Below are 15580 nucleotides of genomic sequence, written 5' to 3' on the forward strand. Positions count from 1 at the left end.
AAAAATCTTTCCCAAAATATAAAAGCGACTAACCACCGAAACCGTACAAAGTTCTGCCTTGTCTCTTCAAAGCGTAAACGACATCCAGAGAAGTAACAGTCTTTCTCTTAGCATGCTCAGTGTAGGTAACAGCGTCTCTGATGACAGAGTCCAAAAAGGACTTCAAGACAGCTCTCACTTCTTCGTAGATCAAAGCAGAGATACGCTTGACACCACCTCTTCTTGCCAATCTTCTGATAGCTGGCTTTGTGATACCTTGGATGTTGTCTCTGAGGATCTTTCTGTGACGCTTGGCACCACCCTTTCCTAGACCTTTTCCACCTTTACCTCTACCAGACATGATGATATATTATTTGATGAAGTTGAAACAAAAAGTGTGAAACCTTATCGATGAGATAGAAACTGAGATTTTGACCTGGAATAGGAGGAAAACCGCAATATATATAACAGATAAACAGTGTTCCAGGTTAATGTTGACAAGACGGCAAATTTGACGAATTCAGGGGCTTGGGGCTTGGGCCAACCCTGTCCAATGAACCCCAAAGTTACGGTACCGAATGCCAAAAATCGCAAACCACAATTAAAACGTAAGTTTGGGCCAATCAGAACGTCTAGATCGCGGTCTTTGGGTATCACGATTACGCATACTGTGTGTTAACACCAGCACTACCTAGCCCCACCAGATCCAAAACTACATTGACCAATGAGGGCGCTTAGCTTGTGATGAAATTTACCCAACTTTTCCGCCATCTGGTCTTGCCACCTACTTTCCGTAAAAATATAAACTGCCCATCTCGCCTGCCAAAGTTGTTGTTGTCCCCCTTTCTTTACCACTTATCAGCACATTATCCAAAATGGCCAGAACAAAGCAAACAGCAAGAAAGTCTACTGGTGGTAAGGCCCCAAGAAAGCAACTCGCTTCTAAGGCTGCCAGAAAATCCGCTCCATCTACCGGTGGTGTCAAGAAGCCTCACAGATATAAGCCAGGTACTGTTGCCCTGAGAGAAATCAGAAGATTCCAAAAGTCGACTGAGCTTTTGATCAGAAAGTTGCCATTCCAAAGATTGGTCAGAGAAATCGCCCAAGACTTCAAGACCGACCTCAGATTCCAATCTTCTGCCATCGGTGCTTTGCAGGAGTCTGTTGAGGCCTACTTGGTCTCCCTGTTTGAGGACACCAACTTGTGTGCCATTCACGCCAAGAGAGTTACCATTCAGAAGAAGGACATTCAATTGGCCAGAAGACTGAGAGGTGAGAGATCCTAATTTTTGAAACATGCGATATGGTTTTGGGGGTCTACGTCTGGGTTTTTTCAATTTTCGACTTACAAAGTGTTTTGTATAATGTCTAGCTTGCTATTTGGGTTTAGGTTTTAATATACCAATGAATCTATAAGTTTCAGATTAAAATTTTGTACCGTAAATTTGTATCACATTATTTGTTTGGTTTGCTGCTGTATTCGCTGCATTCTGCAGATCAAAAGCGCGGGGCCCCGGACGTCAACCACGACCCCAACCAAGACCACCCTTTTACAAACTGTTTGTGAATAATATTTTCCCAACATCTTTCAGACGTATTCTGCTTAAAACATTCCGAATTTATACACCTATAATCACATAGGATAAGTATCGGGCTCTGTGTCATTCGTGTAACCCATAGCCTCCTGCTCTTCTGCACGCTCCTCCAAATATGGCAGCAGAACATCCTTGAACTTGGTGTAGCCTCTGTATTCCTGAACAACATCTGTCCACGAAAGAATTCCGTTCAGTAGTCTTCTGGGAACATAAGGCTCTTTGCACAGCTCAACTACTGGCAAAAAATATGTGCGGATGGTAAAAATGGTTGCTCCTGTAATAGGCAGACGACGTAGTGATTGTCTTTCCGAACGGAAGTAAACCTTATTGATGTCAGAAGCTGGCGTGGCAGTATACCATCCAACAACCTCATTGTCTTCGTCACCAATGGACTTTGACCAGGCCAAATCGTCGTCAGTTTGTAGGAAATAGTTGTTCCTCACAATGGGCTTTTCAGGTGTCTGTCTGATAAAAAACTTTTCCATACCGGACTTGAGTTTCTCATTGTATTTAGGAACATCGCCTGTGGTATGTATAGCAGATAAGGGCAGGTTAATCTTGTCTCTGAGTCTCCAGAATCCTGCAAGCATGATAGCTCCACCCTTTAGCACATACTCACCGTTTTCGTTCTCGATCATGATAGCCAGATCATCTTGCGTCATCTTTGCAGCCATCAGCATGGGGTCCTCCTTCAAAGGCTCGGTGAAATCAAAGCTTTCTCCTGTGACCAGATTGTCAATCCCAACTTCGGTTCTCTTGAACAATTTGGGATATCTAGCTGGAAGAAATCTCTTGAACTCGGCCAGCAGTTCCATGGCAGCAGGATAAGCCTCGGGCAGAGTACCATACAGTTCAGCGCCTTTCTCCTTGATTCTCTGCAACTTTCTGTTATGGTATTTTGGCCATTCGTTGTCCAGTTCAATCCACTTATCCCACTCCATTGCTCTTATACCCATAGTGATGTAATAAGTATGCTTGAATGCTCTGTATGGAACGGGCCTGGTTTCGGTTATGGACCAGTCCTTATACTCTTCTGGCTCAGGAAGCTCGAAAATTTCCGGCGTCCAGTGGCCGTACTTTCTGTTTTTGTTGTTGGCCTTCTCTGGTGGTACTGGTATCAGTTTTTTCGGTTTTGATATGAGCTTCGCCGCCGAATATCCGGCCGTGATCAACAGAGCCAGAATCATCAGTAACTTGCTAGAGCTCAGTCCCAGTCCCTCACATAGGGAGGAGAACTCCGATATCAGAGCGCTAACAACCATTTTCTCGGGATAATCTGTGCTAGTCAACAAAGAAAATGTAGATCTGAGCAAACAGAACTCCTTTTGAGGTTCTAAATGTCTTAATAAGCGGGCTTTAAAATTGTATAACTGGTGGGATTTTTTGCCTTAAATACGTCTGATAAGACATGGTAAAAGTTACCTAATGCGGTTAAAGGCTCCCTTCGATAACGACACGAGCAATTCTTCCCTCCATTGGGGTTTTGCGTGTTTTGACTTTGGAAAATCCATAAATAATCGCATCACTTTTCATTTTTTTTTACATTGTAAATATAGTAGTGCTAGGATACATTTGTTTACGTTTTAGGCGGGTGGTAAAAACATACCAAACAGGCCAGTCTGAACGATGATCCAGATAACGCTCCAAGTTACCCATCTTGTCCTGGAAACCTGTTTGTGTTCCTGAGCAAGGTACCAGTAGCCTATTGGCAAGAACGAGGATATCCTTGTGATAATCTGGACATTCCATGATGTGACGTTCAGCACCAAAAACAGCAGCGATACTATCACGGTACTCTGGATCCTCTTCTCTGATCTAAATTCCCATAGCGAGGCACTGAAGAGATATATTGTGGGAAGAGCAAACAAGAAGTTTGGAATATTGTTTGGAGTCCAATATTTCAGGAATCCATTGTTCCAGTGGTGGGCTTGAGCATAGAGCATCAAGCTGGGGATCGCACTGTCGCACCATTCTCCACGCTCAGGGCAGAGCTCCTTGTAGGGCAAGTAATTCAACCATACGAAAAAAGATCCCGTGAGAGCCCCCGAAGCCAGTGGTACTAGTGACAACAGGAACAGTTTGCTGTAAGCCAAAATGGCGAAATCATAGGCGAAGATGGCACCCAGTAGTAAGGCATTGGATCTAACGGTGAGACTGATACCAAACAGAACTCCACTGAAAAGATAGAAAACTTTTGACTTCACGGTTAACGTGGCACGGTCGAATGATTGCTCATGTAGAAATAAGCCACACATTGTCAGGAATGAACACAGCGACTCGCTGTACGGACTGGTGAGAAATACGCCTGCAGGAGATAATACACTCAGCAGAGCTGCTCGCTGGCCCATTTGTTCATCCTGAAAAATACTCTTTGTTAAAAAGTAGACCATCACCGAGGTTCCGAAATGACATATTCCAGTTATTAGAAACCCAATAATAATAACCCAGTAATAATTAGAGGTCAAACGCGTTCCCACCACATGAACCAGTCTCCACCAGGCTGGGCCAAATACCCAATGTTGTTCGTAATCAACCGTGCCCGATTTGAAGAAATCCACAAAATAGACAGCATCCCAACTGACCAGCCTCTCAACAGTGTTTGTTATATAAGTAATGAGCAGTTTGTTGAGCCTGAAATGTTGCAAATCCAGCACAAACTCATGCTTGTCACTGAGTATGGCAGGTGTCTTCTCAAGGTGTAATGCAGTGGAGGTGTCGAATTGGGTAGCCACTTGAGATAGAACGACTACTTCAATTGATTTTATCAAGACAAAAATTGTCACCAGTTTGACTGCAAACTTCATCGCCAGTCCTGGGATTGAACCTCAAAAAGACAGTTAGGTTAGTTTTGGACGTGTGTCATCACATCAGGTGAGAGTTGAGAGTTGAGAGTTGCGACCCCATCGCGAGTTGAAAAATAGCCCATACTAACCGGTAATGACTACATTAACACTCTTTCCGAAATACTGTCGTAAGATATTTGATTCAGGTTCTGGGATTTTTTGACTTGATTTATGGCTGGAAGTTGTATAACTTTATTTTTACATTAATTGAGTGTGCTGTACTCTCTTCGCTACAGCTTGAGATCCAAGACTCTTGATCATTAATGATTCTAAACACCTAGACCAGCTGGGGCCAGCTTAACCAGTGCACTTGCTCTATTTCAAATGATTGTCTCCATCTCCCTCGCATACCCTAGCACATTGTTGATGATGGTCTTCTCACCATCCTCGTTGCTCAACCCATCCGGAACACTCTGGCCAACTGGCTTGAACTGAACAACGCCATTAGTCAAAGCCCAGCCTCTCTCGGCTATGAAGTTCTCCAAATCGTTCAAAGTCAAATCCTGCATGAACAACAACAGCTTGCAGTTTGCTATAGGCAACGATCCGTAGGTGGACTCCATGTTCCTCGCAATCTCTGTGCGCACTGCGTCAATTAGGTTGTTCTTGAAAAGGTGGAACTCTTCACATGGGAACTTTGTGGATTGCTGTGATAATATCTCGTACACCTTGGAACAGTCCCCATCGATGAGCCACTTCTCAATCTTGATTGGCACGGAGAGGAATCTGTCCTGCTCCAACTCATCAACAGTCATTTTTTCATTCACAAATTGCTCTAACTCAATGTGAAAAGAGGCCAAGTCTCCCTGAGATAGCAGCAACAAGAGGTACAGAGCGACAAGCTTGTTTCTGTTGTTGGAGGTTGGCAATTGGCTAAGGCCATAAAACAACTTAAGCTGCGAAAAAAACGAGTTGAAATTTGCGGTGTTCAAGAGGTTAATCGAGACAATGGCACCAACCTCCAGAATTGATCTGGTCACCAACAAATCGTTGGGGTTGACATGGTCTGGGTCTGTTGGAACGAGTAGGTTGTTTTTGATCAGCTCGATCTTGATGGCTGGCAACAGCAGGTCGCACTTCTGGTAATCTTTACCATCAAATGCGGTTGTTAATTTGCTTGTCAATTCCTCGAGAGATGACATTTTGAGATGATCAATCGAAGAGCTCAGCAGATGTGATATAGAGCACGTATCCAAACTGACCTCCAAGCAGTTCACGTCGCCACTTGGGGATATTGAGCCTTTTTTTGGATATATGCACTACCTTTGAGCCGCACCCGACCTCTCATGCCACTTTTCAGCATTTTTTCAGGTTTTACAGTGAACTGTATCAATCTATTGTTACAACTGTATGAATATCAACTGACTAGGATATTAAGTAAGGCAGTGTGATTACCGACAAAAGCACGACTTAGGAAACGTAGCGCTATCTCCTGAAGAACTGGACATCCACAGCCTTGATTATAGACTCGACTGAAGATGGGTTCGACAGAGTGGACATGTCACCCAATTGCTCGGCTTCATCTGAGGTGATCTTTCTAAGCACTCTTCTCATGATCTTACCTGATCTGGTCTTTGGCAAGTCGTCCACGATAATAACGGACTTTGGAGCGGCAAATGGACCAATGATGGATCTGACGTGCAAGACCAGAGCTTTTCTCAAGGCCTCGATGTCATCGGAAGCAGTCTTCAATGCAACAAATGCAATGACAGCCTGACCGGTCAATTCGTCGGAAATACCGACAACAGCAGCCTCGGCAACAGCTTGGTTCTCCAAGAGAACAGACTCGATCTCAGAAGTGGATAATCTGTGTCCACTGACGTTAACAACATCGTCAACTCTTCCTCTGATCCAATAGTAGCCATCATGGTCTCTTCCCGCACCGTCACCTGTGAAGTAGTAACCTGGGTAAGGCTTGAGGTATGTTTCCATGAATCTGGAATGGTTTTTCCAGACTGATCTGGCCATGGATGGCCATGCTGACTTGACAGCAAGCACACCTTCAACGTCATTACCTTCCAGCTCCTTTCCAGTAACTGGGTCGATAATTGCGGCGTCGATTCCGAAAAATGGAACAGTGGCAGAACCTGGTTTGGTTGGAACAGCGCCTGCCAATGGGGCGATCAAGTGGGATCCAGACTCGGTTTGCCAGTATGTGTCAGAGATGTGACACAAACCTTTACCGATCTTCTGGTCATACCACTCCCAGAGCTCGGCGGCAATTGGCTCACCAACAGAACCGAGGGTTCTCAGAGAACTCAGGTCGTACTTGGCGATCTCGTCTTCACCGGCCTTCTTCAACAGCCTCAAGGCAGTAGGGGCAACATAGAAGTGGGTAGCCTTGTACTTTTCTATAATCTTCCAGAACCTTCCGTAATCTGGATAAGCGGGAGTACCTTCAAAAACAATGGTTGGAACACCCAGGGTCAATGGACCGTACAAAGCGTACGAGTGGCCAGTGATCCAACCCACATCACCTGCGGTGAACAGGACATCCTCAGACTGAACATCAAAAACATACCTAGTGGTCAAAGCTGCACCCAGCAAGTAACCAGCAGTGCTGTGAACAACACCCTTTGGAGAACCGGTGGATCCAGATGTGTACAGCATGAACAGTGGGTCCTCGGAGTTGACAGAAACAGGAGGCAGGTAGCCACTGAACTTGTCACACTCTTCCTGCCACCAGAAATCTCTTCCTTCGGTCATCTCAACGTCACCGCCGGTTCTCTTGTAGACCAAGACTTTCTGGACAGATGGGGTCTGCTTCAAACCCTCATCCACGATCTTCTTTGTCTGGATGGACCTACCACCTCTCTTTCCCTGGTCACAGGTGATAACCGCCTTACACTCAGCATCTTGGATTCTATCTCTGATAGAACCGGCAGAGAAACCGGCAAAAATAACAGAGTGTATGGCACCCAATCTAACCACGGCCAACATGGCAATCAGAGCTTCAGCAGTCATTGGCAAGTAGATCGCAACCGTGTCACCCTTCTTGATTCCCCAGCTCTTCAACACAGCAGCAACCTTGGAAACCTCTCTCAACAGCTCGGCAAAAGTCAAAGTTTTAGACTCAGACTCGTCGTCAGCCTCGAAGATGACGGCTGGTTTGTCTGGCGTAGCAAAGGCGTGTCTGTCAACACAGTTGTAACACGCGTTAAGTTCACCGCCCACAAACCAGGCCGAGTCTCCGTGCTCCAGAGACCCACTCTGGACCTTGGTGAAGTCTCTATCCCATGACAAGAACTCCTTGGCCTTGGGTCCAAAGAAGGCATCTGGTTCCTCGATCGACTGCTTGTACATCTTGTAGTAGTCCTCGATCTGGTTGATGGAGGCATTTGGTTGTCTTTCATAGAAAGTGGAAGGCGTTGGACGGGCCGTGACACCGTTTGCCTCGTGAACAACCGCGTGGTCTTTCGTTTGTGTAACGGTCATCTGATTTGTCTTGTTAGCATTCTAGCACTTTTACGTGACAAAGGCCTTGTGCTGTGAAATCGGCAAATATTGCCGCATTTTCAGCTGAGCCATACGGCTAAAGCCCAAATTTTACTCACCTCAAAAATTGGAGCAAAACCACACTAAATAGGTCAATTCCGTGAAACACAAGTTTTGTTGGTGAGGATGGCAGTATGGAGCAATCACCCAACTCGACGATGTAACCAACAAATTTCGATGGGACTTTGGCTCAGACACGGTAAGGCCCGAGGTGCTTCGTTTAGGAAGGTAACGTGAAAATATGGCAATCTGGGTAAATTTTATTTATTTTTGAGTGATAATTCAACTATTTTATACCAATTTGTATAACCAATAAATTCACATGGATATATAATACTGGAAGCCCCGGGATTTGGGCACGGGCGGGTCTATGGATCAGCTCTTACTGTTAAGCGGGCTCGTTCCCCTTTGACCATTCGCCTGGGGAAGCTAACAGCGTTTGTTGGGCAGTGGTATTCGGGCAAAAGTGGTGGTTTTTTCGTGCGAAAAGTCTCAGAAAATGCACTCAGGATCTACAATTCTAATTTACTCATTTTTGGTTTATTTATGCCGGTTGGATTTGCAAAAATTCACGGTGTAGCGCTTTCTCCATACTCGCGGCTGGACTGGTGCCGGGATCCATCTCACCGCATCTCGGTTGAAAGGATTACTGACTGGTTTTTGACGTGCTTATCTGGCATTCTGTATACCGTCATCAGGGTCTGGGGTTGACTTGCTCTGATGGTTTAAAGCTTAGAATTTTTTTCTTTACAATTATTGCTACGGTCCATTCTCACCAAGGTTTCTTCATTCCATGCAAAGATTAAGCGGTCAAAATCGGCTCGCCGGCTCTTTAGGCTCGCTTATATAAGCGACGAGGCTATTCGTCTACACGACTCCACCTTTCAATTGATCGACCTGTTGCGGATTGATTGACGTTGCATTGCTCCTTTGTCTTTAGCCCAAGCCCCTCAAAACTCCTACTATCCATTCCACTATGTCTGCTGAAGATACAGGTTCCACAGTGGTTCTATCACTGCCCTCCGCCAAGGTGGAAATTCTCAAATACGGAGCAACGGTCATCTCATGGACGATTGCTGGTAAAGAACAGCTTTGGACTTCCACTGCTGCCAAGCTGGATGGTTCCAAGCCCGTGAGAGGTGGAATTCCATTGGTCTTCCCAGTTTTCGGTAAATCTTCAGCAGAAGGTTTTGCCGATCTTCCACAGCACGGATTCGCCAGAAACTCCACCTGGGAGTTCTTGGGCGTCACTAAGTCCGAGCCATTGACTGTCCAATTTGCCCTCAGTCCGGCCGAGGCTAACAAAGAAGTATACTCCAAGTGGGACAATGGTGATAATGATTTCACCCTGATTTTTTCGGTTGAACTCAAGCCAGATTCGCTCAGCACCAAGATCGAGGTTGAGAACACCGATAAGCACGCATGGAAGTTCAACTGGCTTTTCCACACTTACCTGGGCATCAACGAGATCGAGGATACTTTGGTCAACAATTTGCCCGGAGAAACTTGCTACGATCAATTGTTGAAGGAGACATACGAGGAAAAGGCCCCTGCCATCACCTTCTCCGAAGAAACCGACCGTATCTACAAGGAGGTCAGCACCGAAAAGCTCTTACAGGTAATTGAACTTGGGAAAGTGGTGCACAATGTAAGGAGAGAAAATCTTCCTGATGTGGTTGTCTGGAATCCATGGATCGCCAAGTCGGGTGGAATGGGCGATTTCGAGCCCAAGTCAGGTTACCACAATATGCTGTGTATCGAGCCTGGCCATGTTCACGACTTTGTGGAGTTGAAGCCTGGTGAAAAATGGGAGGCTACCCAGACAATTTACAAAGGTGATGACATCAAGTTGCAGTCTATTTAAGCGGCTGGATACGGTGATAACTTGATGGTTGACCCAGAATAATCTTGATCTGATACTCATTGATATCCCCAGTGTTCTTTCATCTCATTCGAATAATATTCATTGATCTGTTCATATTCATCTGAATTATACTGCAACTTGTCTGTGATCCACTATTAGAATCTCATTCGGATTGCACTGTACTTAGTTTATCCACTCGATCACTCTCGTCGTTGGCTTGCTATTTGATCTCCACTGTAATCTGCTTATCGCGCTTCTTCTTTCCCTTCTTGCTCTTCTTACTCTTCTTTGATTTCATCATCTCCTTCAGACGCTCTCCATCGCTCTCGTAATCGCTCTCATGTTCGCTGTAATTGGTATCAGCTTGCTCCACAAGCTTTCTCATGGTCTCGGGCTTCTCCACACTCTCTTCGACAACGCAACACACGTTCAATCTTTCACCAGAGTCATAGACTGCAACTTGCTCTTTGGTCTGTAGATCCCACACCACGATCTTTCCATCAGACGAAACAGATACCAGATAAGAGTTGTTTCCACTGTGATAAATGCTAAAGTCTTTCACTCTGGTCGCATGGCCCTGGAGCTTGAAATCAGGCTCCTCCTTGAGATCATCAATCGCGAATTTGAAGAACTGTACGGTTCCGTCATTGTGGGCAGTGATAAGATACTCAATCCCATTCACCACCTCAAGGTCCATGCGCATCAGACTCTTGGTGAAGTTGAACGTCTTCAAGATCTTGGCTTGCCTCGTCTCATAGAAAAAGATCTTATTCAGCAAACCAACCACAAAGTGCTCACCATCAGCGGAAAACCTCACAAACTCGCCTGCCTGGCCAAGAGTGTCTCTACCCTTCAGCTTCAACACAGAGGCCTTCTTCGCAGTCATGAGATTCCATAGTCTCACGGTCATGTCATCAGAAACACTCACGGCAATTCTTCCGGTGGGATGGATCGAAAGGTCGTTGATTCTCTTAGTGTGTCCCTTCAACACTCCAAACTTCTCCCAGTCTTTGGTACCCCAAATCACAATTCTGCCGTCTTCAGAAGCAGAAAGAAGCCATTTGCCGTCCTTGTGAACAACACGTTTTTCAGAGTCCTCCTCTTCTTTCTCTAGTCCTCTATTCTCCTTCGAGAACCTCAGCACGGTGATGGTACCGTTGTGTTCAAGAAGCGTTCCCAGCTCCTTTCTCTTCTGTAGATCGTAGATCTTGATATGTTCGTCATTTGAACCGGTCACTAGGTATCTCTTGGCAACGTCAATGGCCTTGATGCTGAGCGAATGTGCCTGGAAATGGAAAATCGGCTGGAAGACTGCTTCGGATGTGTTCTGGCCAGTAGGGAGAATCAACGAAAGGCATAATAAGTTGTGCTCGTAAGAGCCGACTATTATTCTAAACTGGACTTGTTCTGTCATGCCTGTTATTTTGCCTGGTCAAAGTCAAAGTCAACTAGTACCTAACAAGACTTTTCAGCCTTATCTTCTCATATAGAAAAAAAATAATTTTTAACATTGTGCGGTACACTAAATTGTTTGCTTGTTCGGGATTCGCTTCCCTTTGTCCCGAATTCGCGGGCAGTGGAGGCCATGTCATTGTTGGGCTTCACAGCCCTGTTCAGGACAGTGGCAACACCGGTGGAAGTGGCTCAACAGTTGGGCGAATGACGTGTAGTAGTTGAGTCCATCAGCTGACATAAACTGGAGTCAACATACCAGCTCAACATAATAGATCACCAGTTCTCAGGCTTTCAACTTGACACGTCTCGGAAGGAGTCAGTTTCAAGGCGGTACACTACCCGCATTTCCGCTTGAGTCGTAGTCCACTTCCGTCACTTAAGCTTTGCCAACAGCATCAAAGCAACAACCACGAAGGCGAGCGGTTTCACGTCTATTTATTTTTCCTTTGTTCTACAGATTATCTTTGGAAAAAGCCAATCTTAGCTCATTTATTGCCCCAATCTCTAGATTAAACGCCTTGTTCCTGCGTTTGAACACAAAGGTTGATTTTCTCGCTTTTTTTTGTCCCTTGGGCGCCTTGGTTAGACACAAAGTAACCAGCACGCTTATTTCGTTGTGGATTGTGATTTCAGGCGAGTTATTCAAGGGCTATATCTTTGGTGATTTTTTTGTGATACAGGTAAGATCCTAGTTGTCTGGAGACAGCTGGTTTCAAGCAAGTTCCTCCACGCCTATAGAGACGTTCCACTCAACGCTGAACCGTCAAACCACAAGTTTTGGCCATGACGAACGTTCAGGCGTTTGACGGGATATTCCCGGAACAACTAGCCCCATCGAATGTGAAGGAAGAAGATGAACTTCTAGATGAATTTTTGGATTCGAGGTTCTATGAGTCTCTCTCTCAGAATGTCCAGTCTGGTGAAGGGGATGGGGTATTTGATACTTTCCCCGCCCCTCAGACCGAAAACGACATGTTTGGCTCCGTCAAAGGCGAGTACCCTTTCAACTCGTACATAGAGGACGATGCTATGCTCGGGATACCGGGAGAGGAAGATGATATAAACTCTAGCAATAGTGGGATTAACCAGCACGAGGAGCCCATAACGCCGGAGATCTCGCACCCCGGGTTCGATTTATTGCAGGTGTTCAAGAACGACGATTCAAATGAACAGGAATACAACGAGAACAGAAAAGCCAACACCGTTGATCGTGGTGGCATGCAGTCAGAGGAGTTTGCGCTGTACGAACAATCGCGAAACGAGCTGATGAAGCTGAAGTTTGGCGCTACCAAGCCCAACTCGTTATCACCAGAAAATGGCCTCGATTTCGCTTCGGAGCTCACAGCTTCGATTCCACCTGAGTATTTCGCCGTGGACGAGGAGTCGCTGCCGTATCAACTGAACATCAGTGATTTTCCTTCATATTCCAGAGTTGAGACTCAGATAAAGTTACGTCTCACAGTTTCGCCTGCTCCGCCACAATTTCTGATTCATCTCCCAAGCGACACCATTGCCAAATCCAAGCTTTGTTTGAGTGCGCCGGTTCCAGAGAGTATGCAGCCGCATCTTCTGTATCTCGACACTTATGTGACATCATCAGGTGCCACCTACGAGGGCATGACTCCAGATTCAACCGCGGGAACTCCAGATTATGTACCACAGGGCCTCAAGGGCTGCAATGCTTGTGTGAGATGCTTGAGACGTGAGATGAAAAGAGCCGGAAGGAGGAAGACCGGGAACATTGAGGATGGTCTGAATTGGTCCGTGAGCGAGCCAAAGAGGGCTGTGATCTTCAATTGCAAGGAGATTATCTCCTTTCCTCGCCCTACAGGTTATGAAGCCTCAGATGTTCCAAGCGAGAAGTCCATCGAAATAATGTCTCGTATCATCTGCTACTGTCGTCACCACTCTGAACCTGATGGATTCAGGCTGTTGTTTGTTCTCAAAAATTACAAAGGTGAAGTTCTTGGAAGAACTTTCTCCAATTCGGTGATGATCATGGATCGCAAGAAGGCCGTTGGCTCGAAAGGCTCGACCAATGTCTCTGACAAACAGTACAACAGCTCTTCTGGAAAGGACAAGTTCGCTTCGAAGCAAGCCACCGAGTCACGCCCTCTGTCGCCTACGTCTATTGACGAATCTTCCACATCGGAGATGCCACAGAGCAACGGAATGGTGCGGCCTAGCAAAAGGCAGAAGAGACCGTGGTCTCCTGAGTCGACCGGAACTTACTATGACAGTGTGTCTCAGCAACGGGCCATCAGAAACGATTCTGTGTCTTCCAGCGGTGCGAATACCTCGGTCTCTCGCAAGGAGCCTATCTCGCCGACTTCCAGTGATGCCCTCTCTCCACACCTCCAATTTAGCTCATCGACCAGCGTCTTTACAACTACTCCAGATCGCAGCACCTCGGTTACCGGTCTTTCTTCCGCGTCCTTTGCCAGTAAACAGAGAAGACAGGTTAGCACCTCGGTGCCACAATCGGTCCAGCAATCAACAGCAACTGATGCCCCAGCAATTCAAAGGATCATTCCTGCTCAGGGTCCAATCAGAGGTGGAATCGAAGTGACACTGCTCGGATGCAACTTCCGTCCCGGTTTGACGGTAAAGTTTGGAGCAAACATGGCACTAGCCACACACTGTTGGTCTGAATCCACCATGGTAACATACCTGCCGCCTGCTTCCCAGGCTGGTCAAGTTTTGGTGACCTTCTCAGAAGAAAATGAGGACGGTACCAGGGCTGATGTCTTGGAAGAAGCTGAAGACACCTCATCTCTAGATAGAGAATTGGCGCTGAGCGGTGCTACTCCTCAACAGATCTTTACCTACTTGGATGATACCGACAGACAGTTGATTGAGCTTGCACTGCAAATCGTGGGGTTGAAGATGAACGGTAAACTAGAGGATGCCAAGAACATCGCTAAGAGAATCATTGGAAACAGTAACTCTGCTAATAGCTCCCCTGTTTCTACCACTGCTGCAGATGCCGGTGGTTCTGTTGCACCTCAGGAAAGTGTCAATGATGAATGGCTTGAACAGGCAACCACCGCTGTTCAGAAGCTCTCGCAGTCCAACTTGGGAGAAGAAGAAGTTTTGCTGAAATTTTTGGCACTGATTGATCTTCCTAACTCGCCAGTTGCAACTCCAAACTGGGCAATCTGTACCACTGAGGGCCAGACTCTTTTGCATTTGGCTTCGATGAAGGGTTATTATCAATTGGTATTGTTCTTGATCAACCGTGGATCCAGAGTGGATTACAGAGATGGAAATGATTTGACTCCACTGCACTTGGCTTTGCTCAATGGTCAACGCGAGATCATCAAGGTGTTGATAAAGTGTAAGGCCAAGCTGACGACGAAGCTGAGTCCTCACGTCACCATCAGAGACATAGCAGACTCCAATGTTCTGGATTTGCTCGGATATTACTGTCCTGTGTCTGAAAATGAAACAGAAGACTCCGAAGATCGCCAGTTCAGGGAACTCAACAGACGCATGTCCAACGATTCAGTTGGTTCATTGTTCTCGAGCGAAAACGATAATGGTATGAGATGGCACGTGTCTAGGATGATTCAAGATGCCGAGAACCGGTCGGCAAGTGGAAGAGAAAGTGACCTCGACTCGGAAGTCTCAGTGGATCCATACGATGAAGACGGTTATGATGACGATAGTGAGTTCGCAGATGAGGAAAACAATCTGAGCGATTACTCTTCGGACGATGTTTCAGTCACCGAAGAGGCTTCCCCATCGCCTATGAACGCTACAGTCGAGGACTTCAAGCCTCAGCCTGTCAACAAAATTGCGATGAGCTCGAGATTGTGGAAGACCATGACCAAGGCTTTCAAGCAGCCAGCTAGTCAGGGTGATCAAGAAGTGGATGAAGAGGTGGAGGAAGATCTACCCACTTACGATGATTTATTCCCACAGGGTGCCTCGTTCAAGTCACTATTTGGTGGTGCACCTAAAACGGAGGACACAGTCTCCATGGAAGGTTTGAGCGAACTCGTTTCTTCCGAGACATTGGATTCTTCAATCGAGGATGCTTCCAAGGATGACATGATCTACAATCTTCTCAGCACATCGGCCAGAAAACCGGTCTCGACCGATAAAAGGTTGCTTTTCTTCTGGTTTCCTCTTCTTCTAGCTCTGATGGTTCTGGTTCTCGCGAACAAGTTCAATATGGTTAATGAAGAGTATTGGGAGTCGACCATCGTGGCCGAGTTCTTGAGGTCCGCCATGGGTAAGTTTGTGTACGGCAAAGAGAGGTTCGAGGAGATGTTTGCGGATCGGTTCAATTCGCTCCCGATAGTGTGACACGGGTTTGCTTTTGCTTTATTTAATGATTATTAGGA

At 46.2% G+C, this 15580-nt stretch overlaps 9 protein-coding genes across 9 annotated transcripts; 3 read left to right on the plus strand and 6 right to left on the minus strand.

The window, feature by feature from the left end:
* Nucleotides 1–28: 28 nt before the first annotated feature.
* On the minus strand, nt 29–340 carry KUCA_T00004060001 (uncharacterized protein; the record flags this gene model as incomplete). The annotated part of the gene is made up of 1 exon (XM_022600756.1): nt 29–340. One exon carries the CDS (start codon nt 338–340, stop codon nt 29–31), a length of 312 nt encoding a protein of 103 aa, XP_022460070.1.
* A 514-nt stretch (nt 341–854) lies between these two features.
* On the plus strand, nt 855–1265 carry KUCA_T00004061001 (uncharacterized protein; the record flags this gene model as incomplete). Its single annotated transcript, XM_022600757.1, has 1 exon — nt 855–1265. One exon carries the CDS (start codon nt 855–857, stop codon nt 1263–1265), a length of 411 nt encoding a protein of 136 aa, XP_022460071.1.
* Nucleotides 1266–1612: 347 nt separating this feature from the next.
* On the minus strand, nt 1613–2836 carry KUCA_T00004062001 (uncharacterized protein; the record flags this gene model as incomplete). The annotated part of the gene is made up of 1 exon (XM_022600758.1): nt 1613–2836. The coding sequence occupies one exon, from the start codon at nt 2834–2836 to the stop codon at nt 1613–1615; it is 1224 nt and encodes a 407-aa protein (XP_022460072.1).
* Nucleotides 2837–3157: 321 nt separating this feature from the next.
* Nucleotides 3158–4378, minus strand: KUCA_T00004063001 (uncharacterized protein; the record flags this gene model as incomplete). Its single annotated transcript, XM_022600759.1, has 1 exon — nt 3158–4378. The coding sequence occupies one exon, from the start codon at nt 4376–4378 to the stop codon at nt 3158–3160; it is 1221 nt and encodes a 406-aa protein (XP_022460073.1).
* A 359-nt stretch (nt 4379–4737) lies between these two features.
* On the minus strand, nt 4738–5559 carry KUCA_T00004064001 (uncharacterized protein; the record flags this gene model as incomplete). The annotated part of the gene is made up of 1 exon (XM_022600760.1): nt 4738–5559. One exon carries the CDS (start codon nt 5557–5559, stop codon nt 4738–4740), a length of 822 nt encoding a protein of 273 aa, XP_022460074.1.
* A 283-nt stretch (nt 5560–5842) lies between these two features.
* Nucleotides 5843–7852, minus strand: KUCA_T00004065001 (uncharacterized protein; the record flags this gene model as incomplete). The annotated part of the gene is made up of 1 exon (XM_022600761.1): nt 5843–7852. One exon carries the CDS (start codon nt 7850–7852, stop codon nt 5843–5845), a length of 2010 nt encoding a protein of 669 aa, XP_022460075.1.
* A 1036-nt stretch (nt 7853–8888) lies between these two features.
* Nucleotides 8889–9776, plus strand: KUCA_T00004066001 (uncharacterized protein; the record flags this gene model as incomplete). The annotated part of the gene is made up of 1 exon (XM_022600762.1): nt 8889–9776. One exon carries the CDS (start codon nt 8889–8891, stop codon nt 9774–9776), a length of 888 nt encoding a protein of 295 aa, XP_022460076.1.
* A 220-nt stretch (nt 9777–9996) lies between these two features.
* On the minus strand, nt 9997–11190 carry KUCA_T00004067001 (uncharacterized protein; the record flags this gene model as incomplete). The annotated part of the gene is made up of 1 exon (XM_022600764.1): nt 9997–11190. The coding sequence occupies one exon, from the start codon at nt 11188–11190 to the stop codon at nt 9997–9999; it is 1194 nt and encodes a 397-aa protein (XP_022460077.1).
* Nucleotides 11191–12014: 824 nt separating this feature from the next.
* On the plus strand, nt 12015–15542 carry KUCA_T00004068001 (uncharacterized protein; the record flags this gene model as incomplete). The annotated part of the gene is made up of 1 exon (XM_022600765.1): nt 12015–15542. One exon carries the CDS (start codon nt 12015–12017, stop codon nt 15540–15542), a length of 3528 nt encoding a protein of 1175 aa, XP_022460078.1.
* Between the last annotated feature and the right edge of the window lie 38 nt (nt 15543–15580).

The sequence above is a fragment of the Kuraishia capsulata genome, genomic scaffold, assembly GCF_000576695.1.
Source record: "Kuraishia capsulata CBS 1993 genomic scaffold, Kuraishia_capsulata_scaffold_5, whole genome shotgun sequence".
Classification (NCBI taxonomy): domain Eukaryota; kingdom Fungi; phylum Ascomycota; class Pichiomycetes; order Pichiales; family Pichiaceae; genus Kuraishia; species Kuraishia capsulata.